The sequence below is a fragment of the Diadema antillarum genome, unplaced genomic scaffold (genome assembly GCF_040938485.1).
Source record: "Diadema antillarum isolate AM-2024a unplaced genomic scaffold, OU_Dant_1.0 seq00002484_RagTag, whole genome shotgun sequence".
Lineage (NCBI taxonomy): Eukaryota > Metazoa > Echinodermata > Echinoidea > Diadematoida > Diadematidae > Diadema > Diadema antillarum.
This window is the reverse complement of record NW_027273089.1, coordinates 13,711-39,198: the sequence shown is the minus strand read 5'-3', so window position 1 is coordinate 39,198 and position 25,488 is coordinate 13,711. Positions and strand designations below refer to the sequence as shown.

Genomic DNA, 25,488 nt, shown 5'->3' with positions numbered 1-25,488 from the left:
GAAAAAATTCACTCCCATAGAGATAACTGGTCCAATTTGACAAGTTTACTTTCAATCCATTTTTTTCGAGGTGGTGAAGTTATCCAATAAAAATTCTGAGGTATGGTTCCAACGAGCTGAAATGGACTGAAGATCAATGGATTTTACTTATTCATTTTGTTATTAAGAGAGCATAGCTGCTAGTGTGGACATTTTAGCAATTCAGCTGGCCCTTTGACCATTGCCCTTTGAAATCTTGGCCCAAAACTTTCCCCAGCGAATTTATCTGAAAATGCATGTACATGTATGTACGCTATATGTTGCAATGAAGTACTTTCAGGCAATGCATGTATATAGGAGTAATTGTGATGTTTTTAAGAATTTGACTTTAACCTTTAATCTTATTGAGCATGTGCAACCAGGAGTTGATAGGCACAGCTCTGTTCACTATTTTTTTTTCTAATTGACACTCTTCACAAGATAGATTTTGGAACAACTTGACATACGGATAACCCCCGAACCCCAAAAGTAACACTTCATGGCTGAGGCATAAAAGCACATGTATGCTGTACTTATGGTCCAAAGAAACCTAGGCATCAAATGCACGGACTATCTCTGCTCGCACAGCTGCGGCTGCTGGGTCCACATTTCTGTTGACGAACTCCATTGCAGCATCTTCGTTGGCAGGTGCGAAGTCGTCATCCATGTCGTGTCCACCCAGATCCTTTGAGATGTTAAACAGGACACACGCTGCTGTGATGATATTGCAGGCTCGCTGGGGGGAAATTTGCAGTCCATGGCCGATTAAACAACGAAATTTGTTTTTGATCTGGCCGTTGAGTTGCTCAATGATGGACCTGGTGTGAACATGTGCACTGTAGATTTGTAGATGAAATTAGAAAAAAACAAAGAAAAAATGTCAACATTAATGTTGTCTTACCCTCCTACAAATTGAAAATGAAGACATTTTTTGCCCAGACATCAAAATATAAAGTGAGGCATTTTCACAGTGAAAGGGTACATTACATTTATATGCATAACCTCCTGTACAATGATGTATTATACAACACTGTTATAAGAGGTAATTGTGTCAAATGCCACAGAATTGCTTGAAAGAAGCTGTCTATCAGAATTTTGCCAAAATAAATAATTTTGGAGTAACTGTATTCAACTGTAAACAGATATCTACCAATATATATTAGTGTTGTAATGAACAGATCTTTTTTTTTTTTCCTAGATAGAGTTACAGTACAGTGAAGGTTGTATATACCGGTAAGCTTTCTTCATTTTTAGTTTGGTCTGAGGGTGTAGTACCACAGTGTGTAATCATTCAGAGAAGAAAAGATTGAATACATTTGTTGATGTAAAAGAAATACAAAGTAAATGATAGCAATGCAATACACAAAGATAAGATATCTGTGAAATAACTTCAGTGTTCACCATTTTCTAAAAAGAAGGAAGATGTTATTCAATGAACACTATGTCATGTTATGTTTTGAAAACATGTACCATAATATTTACTGTAGAATTTGACATACTTGGTTACTTACTGGTTGTATGCATGTTCTGCTCTTGTTTGAGGATTCAGTATTGGGGTCATGAGGTATGGAAGCAAGGGATACCCAGAATCTCCGAGCAGTATGCCTTGAAGTTGGCCACTTTCAAACTTCTGGAAGAGTCTGCTGTTCTGTGATAACAGTTTGTGATACAATACAAACTTGTAAGAAAATAAAGTAATGTTTTTGGTTTTTTGTATTCAGTCAACCAACAATTATTTATATTTTTATATATAAGTGTGACTGCAATTATGACATGTTTTTCTCTTTTTTTTTGAGTGAAGGTAATATCAATTTTCTCACATTGACTTTTCAAATTTTATTGCATTTAGTTTATTTTGTTTCATAGTATCATTGACTCATTGCCTAAGGAAATATACATTGATGGCCTTGTGCTGCAGTACTATTTCTTGTTTTAACATCATCAAGACTTTTAAAGCAATGTAAATTCTGAAAGGTGCTATTTCATAACAGCTAGTGTCAAACTCATTTAAATCGTAATTTGTTATGAAACTGTATCAACTCTTTCGATACATATGGTCAAGTTTGTGAGATTTAAAGCAGAAAAAATGGTGCATTTTCAAATTGTATTATCATTATCGAGAGAACTTACCTGAAATATGCGGCTATCATGTGTGCTGCCTGGCCATCGCGCAACACAGTTGGTTATCCTGAACTTGGCATCGCATGCCAGCTGAACATTTACTGTACACCTTCCCTTACGATTTATGTAAACATATTCGTCTTCCCCGAGGTGGCATCCGTGGAGACTGACATGCGTGCAGTCTATCACGCTTACGACTCTTGGGAATCCCGCAATGTTGTGAAACTGCTCCACAGTTGAGGCCACAACTTCTGGGGCATGGGGAAATTTGATGACCTGAAATTTGTTGACAAGACAAATTGTTCTACATGTAATTGAACATTTCAAATAACATCGCAAAAGGTCTAGAATACAATACTCACAGTATGTGGTACTTACATCTACGTACGTGACGTTTGTATTATTGTTGTCAGTTTTTTTCTATACCGTGTATATTCATGTACTTTTTCATTACAATGATAAGTTAAATGAAAAGTTATTATGATGTTGAATAAATTATTTCTTCACATCATTGACACCTAATAACTTTATATTATTTCATTTTCTCTTGTACAGTATACTATGTGTAATTGTGTGGTTACATATTTACAGATCTATATCTATATCTATATCTCTATCTATGTATGTACATGCAATGAATTTTTTCATTTCTTTGTGTGGGATGTATGTGGTGCATTCAGTATATGTGTGTGTATCATGATTCACTGCTTTAACTTTGCACATCTTATAAGTAGTAACGCTTTCAATGGAGTGCGTACACATTTGACACATGTTATTGACTTGTACATCAATGTATGAAAGTGGAAATGTTTTTTGTTTTGTTGTGCTGTTAAGTACTTGTGTGGTGCTTTGTTAATTTATTCTTTATGGGGGCGGGTGCTACAGTTTGGTGTGTAGACTTATGTGTTCTATAGGTATATATGTGTGTATATACATACATACATATATACATGTAGAACATATGACGAATTTGTTCGCAAAAACCAATAGGTCCATTTTTGAAGATTTTGAAGTACTGTCTCTGTCATAAAGTACAAAATAATACCTTTTTAAATGATATATTGGTCACTACACATACAGGTACATTTTTGAACTTATGGTCAAAAGAAGCAAACATTTCCTTATTATTCTCTTTATTTTTCTTGACCTTTAATCGTAAATATCTCAATTTGGCTAATATGGACTTATCGGTTTTTGCAAACAAACTCTTCATAATTAATACAGATTACAGGGTATTGTTTTCAATTGTCTAGAGGTATTTCACATACATTGTGGAATGGGTAATAAGGTAAATAATTGTGGTCATATTATGAAAGTTATTAAGAGACATTGATGTCTCTAGCAAGTTATTGGAGGCAGATTTTTCATTTAAAAAAGTTATTAAGGATTTTGAAATATTTCATTTAAAAGATGTCATATTGCACTTTAAAAAGTGTGCTTTAACTGTACATAAAAAAAGTATAGCTGCGTGCTTTAAGTTTACACTTGTATTCTGATGTGTATGAGTGTGTGAATATGATGCTAATAATGACATTCAAACATTTTGCCCTAAACAGTGTTTGCAGGGAAAAAACTTTTTTTTAAAAATTCTAAATACAATAATAATGATAATAATAAAAAGTTGCTGGATTAATTGCTGCCCTCTCAGGCCACGTAAACGTAGACGACGATTCGATGATCACAGGAGATCGGATACTGTTCGATGCGTACACCACTGAACTGTAGCAGAAGTTCAGAAAGGCTCGATTTGAAGGCTGACAAATTATCATAATCAAACTGAGTTAAAGTGTTCTACATCTTCCTGAACTGAGCTAAACTGACTGTCTGGAAATTCTGCAAGTGTACTAGTTCACTACTGGACATTAGACAAGGCTAGGACTGCTGAGTTACAATTGAATGTTCGCTTCAAACAACGTGGGAAAAATGTAGTCAAGGCAAGGCAAGGCAAGCAAGCTGAGTGTCAGCTGCAGCGTAATGACTATTATAGTAACTACGGTAAACATTCGTACAGGTACTCTTAGTCCCAGCCATAGTTGTTCATGGTGGCGACTGCCACGGTGGCCTTCATAATAAAGTTTTTACTTCAGAACATTGCTAAAATGAATGTGGTGATATCAATAGCGACTTGATTGAAAGTCGGTATCTAGTTCTAGAATACAAAATAAATTTTACAAAGGCAAATAAATGTACTAACGTTGTTCTTCTGCTGGCACAAGGCCTCGGCAACAGCATGCACGCACCGGGAGACTGTGCTGCGGTGTACACCGTGAATACTCGCAACAGAGTCAAATAATGAGCCGGTAGCCATGAAATTCAGGGCAATTAGAACTTGAAGTTCAGTAGGGATGGCATGGCTCCTTGCTGTAGCGCGCTGTAGATGGTTGTCCAGCATGTTGACAATGTGCATGATACCATCCCTACTGAAACGATATTTCTTTCTGAGTTCCTCGTCAGTGAGGGAGTCCAAGGCAGAGAACCTTTGTTTGAAAGTACGATGAGGCCGAGGAGCTTGATGGAGTGCCTCCTCCTCCTCCTCCTCAAGTTCTACCACATAGGCAGCCATTTTGATTGTGTTGTGACTGATTGCTTGCATTTGATCTACATCAAACGCAAAGTTGCGTTTGATCGCAAGGGACTTGCGTTTAAACGCAACTTTGCGTTTAAACGCAAGTCCTTTCAGCAACAGACTTGCGTTTAAACGCAAAGTTGCGTGGGATTTGGAGGACTTGCGTTTGATTTTTGGAGTTGCGTTTAAACGCAAAGTTTCTAGCAACGGGGCCCAGAACATGCTAGTGATGTTACTAGTGTAATCTTGAAAAAAAAAATGATGTAAGTCAACAAGTGGGTATGTTAGATCTGGACTAGGAAATGATCAACACACCAGAATCCTAAAATAGATGCTTTCTAATCAATTTTTAAGCATGATCTTTTTAATGTACCACACCTAAATAGCCATATCTGTTGCATTATTGTCAATAAACTCCTGTGATTTTATCGTTGTTGAACTAGCCAGCTAATTCAAGAAGGGGTACATTGGAGTTTTGTGAACCTACAATCGAACACTCAAAAATTTTGTCAAATTCACGCAGAATAAAGTCCTACTGGCCTGTCAGATGTGTCAGAAATCAAAATTTATCTCCAGGATCAAGAATATGTAATGTGAAAGGCCTACACTCATTCCTTCTGGCCCTCCATAGTTGAAATCAAAAGTGATGTAAGGATTAAAGAGATGTGATGACATAATGTATATGCAATATATTTAGCTAGTCGAATATTTCACAAATCAGGATTTCGCAACACTATTGTGAATGGTTGAATTCGCGATTGTGGAGTACAGTATTATCATACATCTTGTTCTTTTACTGTGTACTGCTTACAAGTATCAGGCATTATATTCTGTAGATTTAAGTCTGATTTCAGATTTTTTCCCCCCTCAAGTCTGTACACATTTTGCTTTTTTCATGTATGAAAATCACCTGAAAATTTTGATTTCCGATTTTTTCAACAAACCTCAATATCATCCCTGAAGTATATGTATTGCATGCATGTAGCATTCATGTTGGGATCAGAGTGAATATTTATGCATGTTCTTGAATTCGGCACTAGGACCTGACTCGCATATTCACAAAAATTAAAACCATGTGATATACACGGTTGTATATGGCATATATTATGCGGACCTTCTCTTGTAACTTTTTCTTACATTTCATCTTCTCTTAGGTATGTGACCTCAGTGTCTTTCTCACCAGACAACCTATACCTGGCATCTGGCTCACATCACAAGGTCTATGTTTGGAGGTTGGGCTTTCAGCAACCTTTACTCCCCAGTAGCGAGAGTGAGTCAGGCTCTTTCCAGTTCTACTGTAGTTTTCTTTTTATTAAACTTACATTCGAAATGTACTTTTTCTTGAGAACATACCTGTGGTAAGAGAGAAAAAAAATCTGCATTTTATTGATTTTCATGCTTTAAGTAGCTACAGTTCTGGAGGGGAAAAAAAGGGTTCACCTCCAAATTGGTTGTTTTTCCATCTTTCTTGTGGCAAAGTGGAAGAATATTGAAAAAGGATTCTATGTGGTTGGAAAATATACATATAAGTATTATGTATATGTATGTATATATATATATATATATATATATATATATATATATATCGTCGCTGGGGTGATAAGACCTTGTATCTGCAATGTTGGTGAAAATGAGTTTTTTTGATTAATGGTCAAATAATGGGTTAAGTGATGTCCTGTCCAAATCCCAACCGTCTTACTCCAAAAATGAAGCCACCACGGCATGTCAAAGGAAAGGCTATCCCATTCGCCACAGTGCTTTGGCCACCATGTTTTTTGGCTCTCCTGAACATTTGACATTTTGTAGATACAAGGTCTTATCGCCCCAGCGACGATATATCGGTTTTACTTTTTTTTTTATGTTATTGCATGTGATACACTTCATCCTATGAAGCACAATCACACTAATTGTCAATCAATCTGTAGTCTAATTGATGAGTAAGTTGTGATAAAGTTTAAGACACAAGAATAAAATGGAAGCTATTTTGCTGTCTTGAAGTTGATGCTTACGAAGACTCATGTGTGTGTATGTCCTTTGCCTTTGCTGCTCTTTGGGAACCATTTATAAAAAGAATGTCTGTATCAATGATACATCTTTTCAAAACCATTTTGAAATTCCTTCCAATGCCTAAAGAGTAGTTTCTAGCAAAGTAGCACATGTTATGCCTTTCAAACCATCACACTGTTACGAAACAAAAGATTGAGTGAAACAACATGGAGCCCACTGCTCTTCCCACCCTCTTCCTTCATGTCCTCAGCATGAAGAGAAGTGTCATCTTGATTTTTCTGTGAATGCCATTGAGAAATACAGTCAAAACCTCAACCGTTTGGCCATGTGGGGACCAGTGCCCATCCAAATAAGTGAGATATGAGATATGCTCATGCATGATACATGTAAGCACATTTTGTTGAGGATAATATGAAAGGCATTGTTAGTGTACCATTCACTGTAATGATTTACATGATATTTACATGTCTTATATTTGAAATGATGTGGAAATGAAATATGAGTGGATATGCGCTTTCCTCTCTGTCTTTGTTCCTTTTAGCAACATTACTTTGCATTGAAAAAAGCAAAAACAATTGTGTGCTAGTCTGTGGCTGGATAATCAAGGTCAGACAGTAGCATCCATGCAGTCATTTCAGAGAAGAATGTATCGCATTATGCCTGCCTTGCTCATTGTTCTCAATGCAGATGCGCCTCCACAGGGGAGTCCGGCTGTCGGAGACGCCAGTAACCCCGAGAAGGAGACCAATCCAACCCTGGCTCACAATGTCATCTCGGAGTGGACGGTGGACGCAGTCTGCGAGTGGCTGAGCAGCATCGGTCTGGAGGAGTACTGTGGCGGTTTCCGCGACAACCAGATAGATGGGGAGGAGCTCCAGAATCTGACCTCCGATACTCTGTCGAGAGACCTTGGCGTCAGTACGTACAGATGAGGAGAAGTTAGAGCTAGAAGGATCAACAAGTGAACCTCGTGTTCTCTACTGAAAATAATGGCTGCAAAGATTTTTGATTTTTTTTTTTTTTTTTTGGTCGAGTTTATGCACATGCCAAATCAAAGAAAGAAGATGATGAAGCCATTTTCTTTAATTTCTTTTTCATTCAATACACAATAGTACAATGAAATCAAGCAGATATTTCTCATCATAATGTTCTAAATTGGAAGAGCATAAAGGATCTATAGTATCTAGCATTCATAGTATTGTTTTGCCTTTGTTCAGATTATGTCAATCATGATATGATCAGAACACATCATTTAGGGTGTGTTCTAATCATATGTTCCTACTGCCTGTCGATTTCAAATTCCACTAACAACAGTACCTGAGAGTCTTCCTGCTATTTGTCATTTAGTGGGAATGGCCTCCACTTTTAATAAGAAGTGTGGATAATATGAAATCAGTCTGCAAGCTGGCAATGGAGTAAGTGCCTGTCAGTGGTGCACACAAAAGATGAATTACCCCTGTACCTCATTGAACAAGAGACAGAAACAAGGATATCACATTGACAAACTAATTTTATAATTTTTCAGCGGTTTCTGTTGGTCACTAGTGAGAGAGAGCTGGGACTTGTCAATTCTGGTCTTAGAAAGAAAAAGAACTGACGAGGAAATAAGAGAAGATCAGGCAATTTTATTCTGGTGTTCCAAATTGTATCAGACCTATTTGTTATATAAAGCAGGGCTCGACACTAACGATGGCACGGTGGCCCAGGGCCACAAAAAAGGAAAGTCGGGCCACCAACATTTTTTGAAAAGTTTTTCAATGAATTCGTAACTTTTTGCACCAGAAATTAGCAGTTGAATTTGTTTAAAGGATGGATGAAAAAGACTGAATGAGTGCCTGAGAGTGAGTGTTGCGAGTTTGTTGAGGTTTATTTATTAGTAGATATGTCCAGCTTCATTCATACTATGATAAAACTTGAATATTTGACTCTTTTAAAAAAAAACAGGACTTTTAATAATTTTTATTGGTTTTTATTGGGGGTTTTTCGGGCCACCAAATTTTTCTCTCGGGCCCCCAAAATTTGAAATTGATGATTTTGGTGGCCCCATCAGGCCACCAAAAAAAAAAAAGTTAGTGTGGAGCCCTGTATAAAGGCACTTCATGCTCCAGGCAAGCTAATCTTCATGTGCCTAGAAGAACAACGCGAATGCCTGCCAGGTGCGTGTAAGTATCCATGCGTTCACGTTATTTTTTTCTGCACACTTTACGCGCCTCAGATATGCATTCGTGTTGTTATTATGGGCACATGACATCATAGCAGTTGATATTCAAAAAGAAAAAAATGCACTGAAACACCGACCAATTGGTTTCTCTCTATTCTCTCTCTCAGAGGCTCTTGGTCATCGTCAGAAGATCCTACGAGGGGTTCAAGCAGTCAGAGAGAAGGGTTTCTTTTCTGGTTCCCAAGGACCTGTACCAGGTGAAATACACTATCGCTTTATCCTCCAAAGTTACTATCCTTATTCATGAAACTCAAAGTACTGCCAAAAAACAAAAAAAGAAAATGAACAAATACAAACAGGAAATAAATTCCCAAATCAAATGAACTTTACCGTGAAACAATCACAGAAATGAAGAACAGTATGTTTTTAATATGATTTGCCATCAACTAAAAAGAAGGAAGAGAATTTATCAGAGTTTCTGGAAGTGGTTAGGTTGTCAGTCTTATGTTTTGTGATACCAGTGTTTGTAACATATTAACTTGCAGTGTCAGAATTATTAGTTAGCTCAAGCATATGAATTATTTGCTTCCTAAATAGGTTTACATGCTCATTTAAAGTCCCTGTATGATGTGGGGGAATCTTAAGAAATGTGTAGGCATATTGCAAAAACCTATTTTCTTTCAACATCACCACATCACTCATTTCTCTTTCATGCAAGTAAATTTTGAATGTAGAAATATTGTTGAAGGTTATCCCAATGGAATCGTTGACAGCATAGTATCTAGACACGAGATTGAAAAAGCAAGATCCAAAATCAACAGTACTCTGCACGATCTAGGATTCCAGTTTCTTTTGACATGAAATGATTTTATTTCTAGCTGTCAAGACTGCACTTTATGAGCCACATTTTCTGATTCATTGTATTATACAGATGATCAAGTACCTGATGAGTACCTTTGTCCCATCAGTCGAGAGATAATGAAAGACCCGGTCATAGCAGCTGGTGAGTCACATTGCGTCTTTCTTGAAATAGAGAGTTTGATGGCAAAACGAGTTAACTCCATTGTTGCTAAAGTTGAGATCGTATAGTTTTGGTTGAGACCTAATATCAGGCTTCTAACATTTTTTGGTGAGATAATGAGAAACCTTTCATGAAATATGAAAGAGCATGTAATTCCATGAGGAATTCAGTGTTTATTTGATGAAAATTGGTTTTGAAATGGCTGAGATATCCAAAACAGAATGATTCTAATAAAGTGTGGGAACCACACTTTTTTAACGACCGCTTTGTTTTACTTTGTTTTTGGATATTTCAATCATTCCAAAGCCGATTTTCATCAAATAAACTTTGAAATTCTGTTAGAATGGTATGCTCTGTACTATTTCATAAGTGTTTTCTTGGTATCTCGCAAAAAGTTAAAAGCCCAATTCTCATCTTCACCTATACTGTACCATCCCTTTAAAGCTTCTAAAAACAAATGACATTAAGAGGAAATATGGGATATTTTTAATCATAACTTCAAAAATATTCCTTGTAATGTAACAAATGAGATATGTTTAGAAAAGTTTCATTTAGCTCTATCTGATGATGGACTTTTGCTATGAAATCCTTCAAGTGCTTCCATATTAGCAGTTTGAATCTTGATGTCATTAAAAAGTTTTCAGGACTCAAATATTGTATACACTGTGAGGTCTTTTCTCTCAGAATGCCTCCACCTTGAGCAGCCTGACTTGTGATGACAACTGACAAAATTAGGACCTGAAGTGTAAAAATAGTATTATATTACAATGCCTCCACCTTGATTGCTTGAATTGTGAAGACAACTGACAATATTAGGTCCTTAAGTGTCAAAAGATTATTTTATTAGTGTGTTTGTTGAAGAAACAAGTTTAAGGACAAGTCCACCTTGATATGCATGTGGATTGAGCGAAGGCAACAATATTTTATAGTAAAACACATCAGTAAAAGTTGGGGGAAAATCGGACAATCCGTTCAAAAGTTATGAAATTTTTAAGTATCTGTGCAGTCACTGCTGGATGAAAAGACTATCACAGTGTATGATGTCACATGCGTACAACGATATAACGAAAATAAAAAGAGAATTTAAAAAAAAAATGAATAAAGTGCACATTTCTTCGACTTGTTACTGATGTATGTTTCGGGGATTGTTACCCCTGCTTTCTGAAAGAGAGAAGTCGAGTGTTCTTTTGTTATGCGAGAAAAGTGAAAATATGTTGAATTTTCTTTATTCTTTCTTTATGTCGTTGTACACATGTGACATCACAAGCTATAGTAGTCTACTCATTCAGCCGTGACTGAGCAGAAACTTCAAAAATTCATAACTTTTGAATGGATTGTCTGATTTTCCTCAAACTTTCACTGATGTGTTCAACTAATAATGCTGCATTCACGAAATCCACATGTCTATGAAGGTGAACTTGTCCTTTAAATGTAATCAAGGGCCATGTCTAAACTGCAACTTCTTGAACACTGTCAGTATTTTGAACGCATTAGATCTCTTTAAGCTTTCATATCACACACTTTACATGTAATGGCTTGTTTGTTTTTATTTCATTGCTCTGTCCCACTGACACAGATGGGTACACATATGAACGCTCGGCCATCGAGAGCTGGCTGCGAGGTAGCCGCAACACCAGCCCCATGACCAACGCTCCCCTCAGTCACACCAACCTGACCCCGAACAGGAGCCTCAAGATGATCATAGCCAGGATATATGACCTCTGACCCCACAAGGAAGTAATGACCTCATAGACAGTTGGGGGAATATCAATCATGTGATCAAGATGATGAAGATCTCGGGGTAAAGGAAGGTAGAAGCACGCAGTAACAGAGATAATGATACAGTGATAGATCAGCAAAAATCGTGGTTTGTTTATCGCAAAACATGGGGCTGGGGCACAAAGAGTATGAGAAATGGCCAAATGCACCTTTGAATCAAAGGTTAGTGTGACAGATGTGATTATGTCACTCTGAACTTTTCAGATTACAAAATTGTAGTGGTTTTTTTTTTAAATGTGTGTTTGTGTTTATCAGTTTATCAGTTTTTATAGAGCAACTGTGCAATGCCTGGAGCACTACAAGGAATAAGAGGGAAACAACAAGATCCTTTTGTATCCCAATGCAAGGGGCTAAGGGTTGAACATGAGAGTGACCAGCATGGTCCCTGTAATAATAATGATGATAATAATAATGATAGCCATCTTCATGTAGCACATTTCAGACTTGGTGAGAATTTCTGTGTGCTTTACAGACTATTATTACCCCTGTCACTGGATACATTATTCCCAACCAACACTGACAGTGCTTACTCTCCACTCCCTGGGGAGCATTCCAGCCGGTCGCCCAACTTACAGGCGCGCACACATGCTGATCAACCAACACAAACATTCTCAATCTACCGGGCACCCATGCAACAATGTGGGCAAAATGCCTTGCTGAAAGGCGAACATGTCTTGGGCTTCGCATAGTCTCGAACCCACAAACCCAAACCACGCATATGTGATGCAAAGACGTGCACTCTTATCCACTTGGCCACGACACCTCCACCTGTACAGAATGCTATATGAACGTCGACTTTGATTTGAACCGAGGAGTCTCTTGGGAAGCCAGAGGCATACTACCTTGGCCCCTTGCCAGTGACAACAAATATGTGCTGTGTATTAAGGCTGTGGTGAGGTATTTTTTAAAGGTTGGAGTTTTTGTGTGTGAAAATTTTGATGTCTTTTCGCACTGCATGAAACTAGCGAGAAATAAAAGTGCTCGAATGTTTTCACTTGCAATATATAATTATATGTTATCCTTTTGAATCTGCAGAGTTAGAAACGTGCAAAATTCATTTAACCTGAGCACCAAAAATTACCCATGCAAAAATGTGCATTTTTACAGTATACTCTGGGAGGCAAGTAGTAATGACATGTAAAAGTGTTGTCAAACATTGAGAGAGGAATAAAGAATTGGCAGGACTGTTGGGATGGATTGTGTCTCTGTGATGATACAGCCCAACAACCCTCTGTTAAGTCGTTACTGTAAAACGAGGAATATTCGCTTGCATTATAATTTTGTGAGAGCCAAGATTTGCAAAATTAAAAAAAAAGACAAAAGTTCTTGTCTACACTATATGCATTGAATGCCAGTGGCATTTCGCGAAAATTTCATGCCGCAGAAAAGGCCACCGGCTCCAATTCGCAAAAATTTCAAGCCGCGAATATGTCGTGTGTTACAGTATGTGGATACCACTTTGACAGTAGAATTGATGTAGTGACTGAATTAGACCAAGAGATCAAAATGGTGCCCCTATGTAACAGGGAAGAAGAACAAATACATACAGGGGAGTGTTTCATAAAGCTGTTCGTAAAGTTACGAACGACTTACGAGCAACTGGTGATCAGTTCTTGTGCTGAATTATGGAAATTTTGATAAGTGTAGCACATCAGAACTGATCACCAGTGGCTCGTAAGTTGTTCGTAACTTTATGAACAGCTTTATGAAACAGGGCCCAGGTTATATATTATCTCGAAAGTGTAAATGAAAACTGGCAAGTCGATGACAATAGTATTGCAAAAGTGGTGTAGATGACCACAAACATGGAATGATCAGATTAACGAGTGCAATACATATTGTTGTGAAGGGGCGGAGGAAAAAAAAACACTAAAAACTTTGCTTTTAAATAATCAGTGAAAGATAGAAAACCCATTGAAAATTATTTTGCTACCAATGGCTGAACACATTTGCATGAGGATTTTGGAAATCACTGTTCCGTAGTAGAGCCTTTTTAGTTAACATGACACTTACAAACTTAAAAGTTGGCCAGCGATATAAGCCACGCAATTTGTGCTCTACAAATTGATTGAAAGTAAAAGGAAATGGATGTAAATTATGTCAATATGTACATACAAATGATATATGACCAAACTTATTTTATACCATATGCATTACCTAGCAATGAATGGTACTACTTCAATTTGATTTCTTGATGTGATGTGATGCGATGTGCGTGCCATACAAAGATGGTATTGAAGGATGCAATGTTGATAGAAAACAACACAGTTTCTATTGTGTGTTGACGAGAAAGATCTTTACAATTCAGGAATCATTTTGAAGACATGTGTGATGTGTGATTTACATGTTAAGTAGTTTAATTAACAATTAAATTGAAATAGTCATTTCTCATTATCCATCCATTTGTTTCTTTATTAATTCATTAATGTATTTGTATATTCAGTAATTAATTTATATATGTATGTAATTTTTCATATTCTCTATTATATTCTTATTTCTTGTTTTTCTTTTGTGTGTGTGAGTCGGAGGGGGGGGGGAGGGCAGGGGAGGGGAGGGCAGGGGAGGGGAATGGATTTGTAAAGTGGGGGTGTGGAATATTGCCACCTCACCTCATGAGAGATGTATCTTTTTCATTTCATACACAGATTTTTAGTCCTAAAACTCAGCTGTGCATTGGATTTTTCTCTTGTTAACCCATATACATAAAAAGCTTTTATTTCTTCTAGTGCAGTTCATGGTGTAATTTGTCAGTATGTGTGTATGTCTAAAATTCAAGTGGAGCAAGGTAATTCTCTCTCCGTCTGAGTTAAGGCCCATCTGTTGTCTCATAACTGTTCCATTATTCTTTGATATACCATTAACCTGAAATTGGTTTGCGGACATTCAGTCTGCCAAACAAGACATCGTGTGTAAATCGGTCAAACTCCTTGCTGAGTCTGGTTGATCTCAGTTTATATTAGGTGTTTGCTTGTTTAGTGGTCCTTTTGCTGTCATTTTGACTTGGGTTTATCCTTTAGAAGAGCCATGATTCATTTTAGATATCCACTCTTGTTCTGCATACATTTCTGCAAAGACTGCGTTTATTTGTTTGTTTCATAGGTAAAGTACTCTTTCATATAGAAATTTTGTTGTGTCGGGTTTTGAGTAGTCAATGATATACACAGAGAGGTTTAGCAAGACAGAGGAGAAAATTCCTTTTAAAGGAAAGATGAGGTTATCTGTGTTCTTAGAGATAACACACTACTATTTCTGCATCTGTACATCTTACAAACTTTTCAAGAAATTACTGTTTGCAAGGCAGAGTTTCACTGATGAGTTTTTCCTCTGAAACTAACCAAAACCATCCATGCTTTGATTATTAATAGTTATGAGTTTCATAGGTGATGGCTTCTTTTATTCTCATGCAGAAATTATCTTTCTTTAGTCCTACTATCATTTACTGTATAACCCCTCTTACCCTTTAACCCTAAAAGGGCAGGGGGGGGGGGGAGGTTGAATCAACCCCCCCAGACATTTTTCGCTACTACTCCGTCGCACGAAATTTTCTGACAGCGCCGTTCGCTGACTTAATACTTTCAAGTCTCGCACATCTTTTGACACCATTTTCGCGAAAACCGTGCCTACCGTTACGACGCAGCACGACCTTTTACACATGCCTGTCAGACCGAAAATGGCTCAAAAACGTGATTTTGTGTATAAAGTCTATGCAAATGGAGTTTTCTCACCTTATTCATAAAGATATGATTATTGTCACTTTCATAGGCTGAAATCAATTAATTTTAGCATAATTATGCTTGAAAAAGGTTCTGTCATAAATTTTGGGGAAAAAAATGATGAAACAAAAGGTCGAAAAACAAAGAAATACATAAGAAATTTATAAAACAATAAAATACATTAAAAAAAATAAGTTTAATAGCAGATTTTTTTTTAGTACATTGTTAGGAATGCTACAAAGAATGTTATCACCAAAAATTAGGAATCTAGGAGCTTTACTTTCTGATTTAGAGCAAAATGTACGATTGTATTTATATATTAGCATGATTAATTAATATAATGAAAATTTCCATTTCTTTTTGTATAGTGTAGTAGATTACGCCACAGGTAATGCATGTGCCAATTTTCATGGCGATTGCGCGATCGACGGCCAAGATCTCGGGGGGGTTGAATCAATCCCCCCTCGGCCACAGAACACCCCAAAAAGACCGGCCTGGTTACAGTTAAAGTGAAATTACATGCTTATATACAAATAGTTTTCTCACTTTCCAGTGTATTGCAAAAAGTCCATGTTCAGTGAATGTGAAATTCAAGAGTAATAGATATCCATTTATTTGTAGTTTGCTAGTATTCACTGGTATTTTACTGGTATTTAAGGGAGAATTGTTTGCTAGTATTCGCTGGTATTTTACTGGCATTTAAAGGGGAATTCTCATTAATTAATGACGGAGGATTGGTTATGTTATGGGCTAAAGCTTCACATACTGAACAAAATGCAGAGGGAAGTGCAGAGTATTTGTATAGATAAAAGCCCCAGGGGCGGATCCAGGAATTCCGTAAAGGGGAGGCGCCTTTACAGAGTTACAGGGGGCGCACGTGCCCCCCCCCCCCCATTTTTTTTCTTTTTATTTCTTTTGTTTAAAAAAAAATAAAGAGGGGGCGCGCGCCTGGTGTGCCCCCTCTGGATCCGCCACTGTAAAAGTACTGACTGATAACAGTAATTATGAGTGGATGTAATGATATCAAAGTGTGATTTTTTCTTTTCACTTGTATTGCTGTCATTAAGTTGTTTTGATGTGTGTCACTACTATGTTTAAGATGCTCTTATGTAGAGCATTTTTATTTATGCAAATGAGAGCAAATGTACTGTACTCAATGCTTATATGAACTTAACTGTACAATCACAATACTTAACTTTTTATTTTGGCAGAATGGTTTTGTACACTCCCTTTGCATATTTCATGAGTTTTATTATGTATGCATGTAGATCATATATTTTGTGTGATTATTACCTTTCATGTACATTATATGATTTAGCAGCTCTTTATGACTTCTGAGTATGACCTGTCAAACAGCATTTGAATTCGTTCAAGTTTACTTATGGAAAGAAAAAAAAATTCTTGTCTTTATTCATGAAACAAAGTCAGATAAATTTCATTCTGTGCAGTTGGAAGATGCCTGGTAAATATATTCTTATTTTGTAAATACAAATACAGTTAACTTTTCTTCTTCTTTTTTTTTCAGATGCAGTTAAGTATGAAATTTAAACAAACTTGACTCTATCCAGTATTATGTACTTTTCATGGATAAACAGATTCCCTAATTTTCCCAAATTTCGGCCAATTTCAAAATTGTATTGTAGTTTCATAGTGTTGAATTACACATCCAGCTGTTGGCTAAATTTTCTACAATGATATCAAATGGTTGTGTGTATTTGTGGGTTTGTATGTATAATGACAACACACACACTTATACATTTACTATGTCTGCTTCCACTGAACATGCACAAACTTTTGTAGTATTACAAGCGTTTTAAATGAAAATGACCGTGGTAGGTGAGAAGCAATTTCAGTGTGGTACAAATGTGCAGTCAAATGAAGGCATATTTCACAGTTTTTCATGGAAGAGAATGTTCCCATGGAGATGTGTTTTATTTACATTACATTACAGTACAAAATGTATTTCTTGTTTTATTTTACTTTGTTTATGAGGTTAAAGAAAATGAGACAACAGAGCAGTGACAGGTCAAGTTCAAATATCATAAATATAATGAAATATCATAAATGAATGAAACATGACCAGTGGAATGTTAATCTAAGAGCACTTTAGTTGGCATCTCGAAAACTCGTCTCAGTTACCACTGATTTCATTTGTCAATCCCACTGCACTTAACGCACAGAGTGTTATTAATCAGACATGTCTTTCTTTGTGACTGTGCTCAGAACAGATCAAGGATAATGTAGTGATATTAACAGAGATAGAGACCAAATTTTATGACCTCACAAGGTCATGGAAACTCATCTGGTCTGTTTTGTGTACGTGGCAAAAAGATTGTTCAAAACAGATGGTATCAGAGATACCAAGTCTCTCTGATTCTGCAGGAGAGTCAATCAAAAATTATGTGCTCTTTCAAATCTTGACAGTCAAATCTTGACTGGGAGTAAGCAATGAGTTGGGTCGCAAAAAGGGCTGGGTACCATTGTTGAATATTCTAAAGAAAATCCGTCATCAGATAGAGCAAAACAACACCTTTCCAATGATATCTCACTTGTTGCATAACAAGGAGTACAATGTATTCTTAAAGTTACAATTTAAAGGAAAGTGCATTCTTAATTGTTATTTTGGATGTATTATCTCAAATTGAGTGGAGTTGTCGTTTTGCAATCGGCATCTCTCGAGTGTTACTGAGATACATGTAATACAGGAGTATCTCCTTTATAGTCTTTGGAAATGATTTTGATGTGTGAAAGTTAACTTATGTGACATATGGAGAGATTCTTCTTGACAAGGTCACTGCACTTTTAGGATGAACCGTTTATTCAATGATTACGTGCAGACGAACCAGCCATAGTTGAGGGAATTCTTTCTGTAGAGACCCTTGAAAAAAGTGTTCATTTCATCATGACGTTCACACGTGCATGATATATGAAATTCCAACCAAGACTGTATAAGCTAGTTCGGAGTTAGCTCATGGGCGCATTGGTACGAATGACCTTTCTCTTTTCTCAGTCGGTTAGGGGCACTTAACTCGTTTTAGAGCGACATAATGCATAAGCTTTACATAACAATTTATGGAATTCACAATCCTGTTCAAACAAAGAATAGAGTTGCGTAGACCAGATGAGCAGAACGATCCGTCAATTTACACTTGGGAAAGCATCCATTTCATTATTTTGCATTGAATGTATTGACAATCTCTTTCTATTGATATTGCCAAATACCACTTTTGCTGTCAGGTGGATGTGCTGGCAAGCAGCATTTATAAGTATCTCATGAATAATCATTACATTACAGATGCTTATCCCAGTGAATTTAAAAACCGTTATGCCTGTTGGTCCGAATGACCTTGTTTCTGCTCATGCGCAAAGTGGAACTACAAGTACGAACTGGCTTATTGACCAAGAGAACAGTGGGGGGGGGGGGGGGGGTCATCAATTTAGTCAGTGCTGACAAGTTGTAAGTCTCTGACAATTTCAGCAAAATCCTTGGTTTTGATTGGTTGAGATGCTCTTGTAGCTGACTGTTACTATGGTAATTGTCAGTGACTGACAACTTGTCAGGGCTGACAGCTTTGATGAAAGGGTGCCCAGATACTTTAATTTTGACATGATTCAAAACCTGGAAGGGAGAATCCGCTTGTCACAAAGAAGGAGGGTAATCCAGCTCTCTGGTGCACAATGAGTACTCATGACCGGCATGCTGTTAATCTCAAGGATATTTGTAGTAACATGAGAGCTGGCTCGATCGCCAACTGACTACACTCACAAACTAGCGAAGCAGAAGGTCTATAGATCAGAGTGCAACAGTTACAAATGACTGCTACATGAATGGAAACATTTTCTTTTGTCAAATAATGGTGTGTGAAAAGCAGTTGACTAAGTACTGCAAATCATTGCATAATAAATCATCAGAAATTTCATAGAATTTTAGCCTCTTTGCAGTTTGTATTTTGTATTTTTGTATTATATATATATATATGTTGCGAATGCACGTATTGGCTCCAATTTAAAGAAGAATAAACCGGTAATGCAATATTTCGCCAATATAGAGTTTATTGAGCAACTCAAATTTTCGGTGGCTTCCATCCACCTTCTTCAGGAGTCTCGACGCGGATTCCGCGTCGAGACTCCGCGTCGAGACTCCTGAAGAAGGTGGATGGAAGCCACCGAAAATTTGAGTTGCTCAATAAATTCTATATTGGCGAAATATTGCATTACCGGTTTATTCTTCGTTATATATATATATGCATATATCATAATATGTCAGGATCAGGGCTCGACCTCAGCGGTAGCGTGGGGTCACTAAAAATGTATGTCGGGATTTTTTTGTGCGCTTTTGGTGCACTTGGGGCACTGAAGATTCAAAAGGGAATACAAATTGTGCATGTATTTTGTTTCCGTATATTTTGGGCCAATACATTTCTTTTTCAGGCCACCAAAATTTCAGATTAAAAGTCAAGATTTTGATGGCCCGAACGGGCTACCAGAGAAACAAAATAGTGTCAAGCCCTGTATAATATGATATATTAGGTGTATGTGTGTAATATACATTTGTACATTGTATATCGTGTGAGTTAAATGTCACTGTAAATCACTTAGCAGCTCATCAGAGGACAGTGCACAAAATGCTCCAAATGTTTGATTATAATCCCGGAAATCAGTTATGACTCTCCCTAATCAATCATAACTCCATGAACCGATAACTTCTCCATCGGTAATAAGTCCGTTTTATCAAGAGATCTATGAGAAATCAATTATAACATCCTCCCGAATCATGACTTTTCAAAATTAACCCCAACTTCCCAAATCATAACTCTGCTCATAGATCCAAATGCATTATCGTATTTTGTCGTCACCCCTTTATTGACTGCTCCTTGTTGTTTTCTGGTAGTAAGTATTGAAGGCGAGCGCTTTCAGCCTCCACAGACTTGGTGCGCAGGGAAGATGCACACGCAGAAGACCTGACAGATATAAGCCTACCACGTTTGAACCATTCGACATTTTCTTGAATTCCAGTGTTCATTTTCTTACCGCTTTGATCAATCATTTTTCAATAATCCATCAGAAGTGTATAATACATCAGATCCTTGAATTTCAATTCTACTCATGCAGAAGCTATACCCGTTGGGAAGCTACCCCGCGTGGGAGGCGGGAGAGATCTAGGGCAATTACCTCTAGGGCAATTACCCCGGGTCCTTCCCCTGACCGTAACCCTAATCCTAATCCTGAACCTAATCTTAACCCTAAACCAAACTCTATACCCTAAACCTAACCCTTACCCTAATCTTTACTGTAACCTTATCACTAACCAGTATCTAGCCGGGGGGGGGGGGGGGGGGGGGTATTGACCTTGGGGTAATTACCCTGATACGCATCAAAAGTGGACATCAGATCGTTGAATTTCAATTCTACGCATGCAGAAGCTGTACCCCTAGGGAAGCTACCCCGCGTGGGAGGCGGAGATACCCCTTTCCACTCCACTCCTCTAAACTCTTGGTTGCAACTCTGATTCATTATAGTCTAAAATTAAGTAATGAACATTATATCAATGAGTAATTGAGAAACCACGCAACAATTACAGAATTTCGACGGTGCATTTCTTTTCTTGGAAATTAGATAAGCCAATTCATCTTATTCTAAATCAGTTTTCATCAAATAAACCTTGAATTCCTCTTAGAATTGTAACTAAACTCTTTGATACTTTATGAGAGGTTTCTGCTTATCTCGCAATAAGTTAAAATCTGAATCTCCACTTCAACCAAAACTATGTCATTCCTTTTTAAAATGTGAGCTGACCGGAACTTCGAACTCATACGTATATAAAGCGTACGACGTATCGATGAACAATTTTCGCGCTCGCGGGAAACCAAACTGAAGGGTATGACAGGTTACCATAGCAACTACATCGGTCTCTAGATTGGCAGTATCAAAAGAACGACTTCTCCCGAGCTCTAGGTAGATCTCGCTTCAGAAGCTGGCCAGCAGTCTTGCAGCAGTCTGCAAGGCAGGGTATGCAACAAGTCACGCGCAAGGTTTGTACTTGTTTGCAGTGAAGCTGGCCTAAAAAGTGACGACATGAACGGCGGAGTCTTAATAGCCCTCATGTTTTTTGATCTCACTGGTGAGTCAGTAGTGTACTTTGATAGATGTATATGCTCGTTAAGACAGTTTCGCAAAGCAGTGGCATGTTTTAAAAAATGATTTAAAAAGTAATAATTTTTCAGAAGTTTAATTGTGACTCTACACCTCAAAAACATGAAAACCTAGCAATATTTTCATATAGTTATGCCCGCTGTCGTATTATAAACAGTCATGAAAACTCTCGACATTCATATATAATCCTACTATACAACATTCAATATTCCTAAGCTACTGATGTCTTATTGAGATCAAACGTTTACTACTATTAGTATATTATTGTGAGAGTGGTGCACCGAGTACACTGTGATCCCAAACCAGCCGGATGTAGGACTTACCCGCAAGTACGTATCTTCAGGCCTAAGATACTGGAATATCATCTTATGCGCTACCTTTCTTCCTCGTTTTTTTATCATTGTGTGTTTGTTTGTTTGTTTGTTTGTTCTTGTTTTTGTTTTGTGTTGGTGATGCATGTTAACATAATTATAGTCCAGCATCTTTTAGAATAAAAGCATTTGAGTAATTGGCATTTGAATTGCAGTACGTGCTTGTATGTATAACTTGTACTGTACGTGTAATTATTGTGTGAGTTATTAATCCTGTGTGATTGTGAGTTTAGTGCACTATTTGCATAAAACATGCCGTCTCAGTTTTATGATTCAGAACGTAGTGGTCTTTTATCACTATTTTCTGAATATTTTTATACTTACATGTACACTATGTCCTCATGGCTTGATTTGGGTTTCATAAAGAATTCGTTTGAACTGAGTGTATGTAATTGAAAAGGTTGGAAACTTTTTTCCTTTTTTTTTTAATTCGGCAAAGTCCAGAAATGCTCGAATACGCTCGTATTGATGAAAATCTGTTTTTCAGCGAACTGGAAAATGTATAAGACACGTAAGACGCACGCCTGACGCACGATGATTGTATGCTTGCCGCATCACGAGCGTGCAAGTAAAGATCGAAGGAAAACGCATGTGTAGCGTTCATCGAACGGATGCTGCGAACGCTCGAATCGACGACCTGAGAATGCCCAACATGATAATGCACAGCATGCAGTAAATTGACATGAGGTCTCAATCTGGGCTTCCTCATGATTACTGGTTTGGTTACGTTTAACTAGTTTAATATAGTTTACTTTACAACAATAATATTATGAAAACTGGCTTAAAGGTAGGACGATGTATCCCTATACTTCTCCTTGGCCTGGTTTTCAAGAGTCGGCAGGGATGATCTTGTATCACTGCGTAGTTGGTCCTTCCACCGGAGAGGAGGATGTTCAGGTGGTCATGTTGTGAATTGAAGTTATCGTACAAACGCAAGACATGCCGAAACCACTTCATTTTGCGTGAGATGATTTCTTGACTGATGGATGCTCTCATGATATTCAGGGACTTCTTGATGTCCAAGAGATGAACACTAATTGCAATGATTCTGAGGCATCTCATCTCCAAGGATTCAAGTCTACTTATGTTTGCTCTTCGTAGAGTCCATGTTTCATCAGGTCCATAAGTCGCGATTGGTCTGTTGAGTCCTATGTAAATTTGCACTTTTAGACTTTTTGTAATATTTTGGTTTGACCATTATTGTTCTTTTGACACGGCCGAGCTGCAAGGATACTAATTAGCCCCGCACTTAACATCACTGCTACTGATGGGACTGTACTGCCAAGAAAGTCAAACTTGTTTGTCTTTTCTATTGCGTCACTATTTTGATGTCACTTTGTTCGCTTGAAATTAATCGACACTTTGAGTTGATGATTTTCATTCACCATGATTTATATGCTTTTTCTATATAATGTCTGTAAAAATCCGTAAGTCATCAAATACCAGCTCTAGCAGTGTGGTGTCATAACGCATGATATTGATATGCATCCTGTTCATATATGGAGACCACCATCTGATTTTTTAATGTCATCAGCCACAAATTCAAGGAAAAGATTTAAAAGGCTGGAAAGTGGAGGCTGAAGAATAGGTTCAAAGGCTCCTCCAATCCTTGCTTTAAACTCTTCTGCCATGGCAGGATCTTCGATTCTTCTCGCATCAAACGTTTTTAGGAGACTCTTCATTCGTTTTAGTTTTGTTGGTACTACTTAGCTTTATGTTTGCCAGGACTAAGAGATGATTTGAATCAATTTCTGCTGAAGAGAATGATTTACAGTTACTGTTGTTGAAGAGTTTCATTATTTCTTGTTTTGTAATACTAAAACCAAACTGATTTTTTTTTAGGTACCACATGAGGAAATCAAGGCTATCCTCCTACAATCGTTGTATCGAAAGTGTGTGTTACGCAGGGCAAGTTTATGGAATGTACAAAACTCCAGGGGCCCATTGCATAAAACTCCAACCAGATATTTTTCCGGTTGAAATCACAAAATCTGGTTGGAAGCTCCCAATCAGAGTTTTTATGCAACGGATTTTACGTTCTTAGGTTAGCAACCTTAAAAAATTCAGGTTGGGCAAATCCCAACCTGAATTTTTTAAGGTTGCTAAAAAGTTTTATGCAACCTGAACGGGACCCAGGAGTTTTTCTTCCCTAGCTGTCATTTCTCTTGCCCATACCAGCCCAAACTTGCCTATAGGGTTGGTGTCTGTAGGCCTACGCGCTGAAATCAGGGCCTGCTTTTGCGGTAAAGTCACCCATGACATTGAGCTCCTCTTTCTTTGGAACTTTTTGGATGTGATGGAGTAGAACGTCGTAGAACAGATCACTCGACTGTCTTGGTCACTATGGGTTGAAGTGAGAACGTATACACTTGAATGATGTTCAGTATGCCTTAATACCTTCATCTTGAACTTAGCTGTTACAAGTCGAGATGAAAATGCTTTGATGTCATTAGGGCAACCCCTTTTCTGTCAATGTTGTGTGCTCTATTGGACAAGATGAATGTAAAGTTGTCCTTGGTTATAAAGGTGTGTCTGTTTGTCAGATGCGTTTCACTAAAAGGCCGAGGATGTCAGTGCTTCTGCGTTAATTGGGAATGTCCCACTGGCCGTAGACCCTCATGGTTCTCACACTCCATGTACCTATATTGAGTCCATTGCCATTCCTGTTTCTTGTTAGAAGTGTTTGCATGGATATACGTCATGCCTTGTTAGTTACGTTGAATCCTGCATGGCACTTGTGTCTGTGTCGCTTAATTAGGTCTTGGGGGAAAGGTCTTCTTTTTCTGTGTTGTTCTTTTTGGCGCTGTTCCTTGCAGATTTCTCCTTCTACCTGTCGTTAGGAGTCTCTCTTTCCCAAGGGTTGATTGTTGCTCTTGCCGATGTCTTCGCTCTTGGCACCTGTAAGGATGGCAGCCCTGAAGTGTTGCCGACCGGATTATGCACCCTGCTCTCTGGCGGTGAATGAATGAAGTACGTGGGTTCTATAGGGCTCACACCTGTAAATAAAATGGAATGTCCAAGATCCCTTCACAAATTCGTACCAAAGATACCAAAATAAATGAAGAAAAAATTAATCAACAATCATTAATGCAGTTTGGCATAAAACTGAATAGCTGCAGATATTGAGTATGAATTCCTCTACAAGCTGCATTTTGGTTTGAAGATGAAAGCTTTTCTCATGAAATTTGAAGGGACTATATTTCATTGGGTGCGTGTACGTAAAATAGGTGTTTTTTTGTTTTGTTTTTTGAGTGGCAAGAACTCGTAGTCTGGCTTTGCAGACCCTTAGAGTTTGAGCTGAAGAACCTGCCTTGGAAATTTGATGGATGACAGGGTATAGCTCACTTATTCAGGTTAGTGAAAATGAAACATCTCATTTCTTCCAGCTATTTTACAGAATTTTGTGAAATTTGAATTTTAACACACGTCTCTATGGGGAATTATTTACCCGTGTGAGCACTATAGAGAATGCACGCAATGCACACAAGTCAATGGGAAGTATTCATCCCATACAAGGTCGGCTGGTTTATGTTGATCTATTCTGTCAAATCCATCCATCCCTCCCCTACCCCTACCCC

General features: G+C 37.7%; 2 protein-coding genes across 2 annotated transcripts in view; one reads left to right on the top strand and one right to left on the bottom strand.

Moving 5' to 3' along the window:
• Positions 1-13,975, top strand: part of LOC139714864 (WD repeat, SAM and U-box domain-containing protein 1-like) — a 34,066-nt gene extending 20,091 nt beyond the window's left edge. Inside the window, exons 9-13 of the mRNA XM_071626513.1 lie at positions 5,860-5,979; positions 7,419-7,630; positions 9,041-9,130; positions 9,805-9,876; positions 11,471-13,975. Of these exons, the coding sequence (XP_071482614.1) occupies positions 5,860-5,979; positions 7,419-7,630; positions 9,041-9,130; positions 9,805-9,876; positions 11,471-11,619 (643 nt within the window). The 3' untranslated portion in view covers positions 11,620-13,975. The remainder of the gene's footprint in view (positions 1-5,859; positions 5,980-7,418; positions 7,631-9,040; positions 9,131-9,804; positions 9,877-11,470) is intronic.
• On the bottom strand, positions 369-4,702 carry LOC139714865 (putative nuclease HARBI1). Its single transcript, XM_071626514.1, has 4 exons — positions 4,334-4,702; positions 2,149-2,415; positions 1,530-1,666; positions 369-854 (listed from the first exon to the last, which is right to left on the bottom strand). Exons 1-4 carry the CDS (start codon positions 4,700-4,702, stop codon positions 569-571), a joined length of 1,059 nt encoding a protein of 352 aa, XP_071482615.1. The 3' UTR covers positions 369-568.
• Positions 13,976-25,488: the final 11,513 nt, after the last annotated feature.

Excerpts from the sequence above, each read along its gene's own strand:
- LOC139714865 (XM_071626514.1), bottom strand. The coding sequence starts at position 4,702 with ATGGCTGCCTATGTGGTAGAACTTGAGGAGGAGGAGGAGGAGGCACTC. Across the intron at positions 2,416-4,333 it reads TGTGCCAGCAGAAGAACAAC|GTCATCAAATTTCCCCATGC; the intron begins GTTAGTACATTT and ends AACAAATTTCAG. Across the intron at positions 1,667-2,148 it reads ATGATAGCCGCATATTTCAG|AACAGCAGACTCTTCCAGAA; the intron begins GTAAGTTCTCTC and ends CTGTTATCACAG.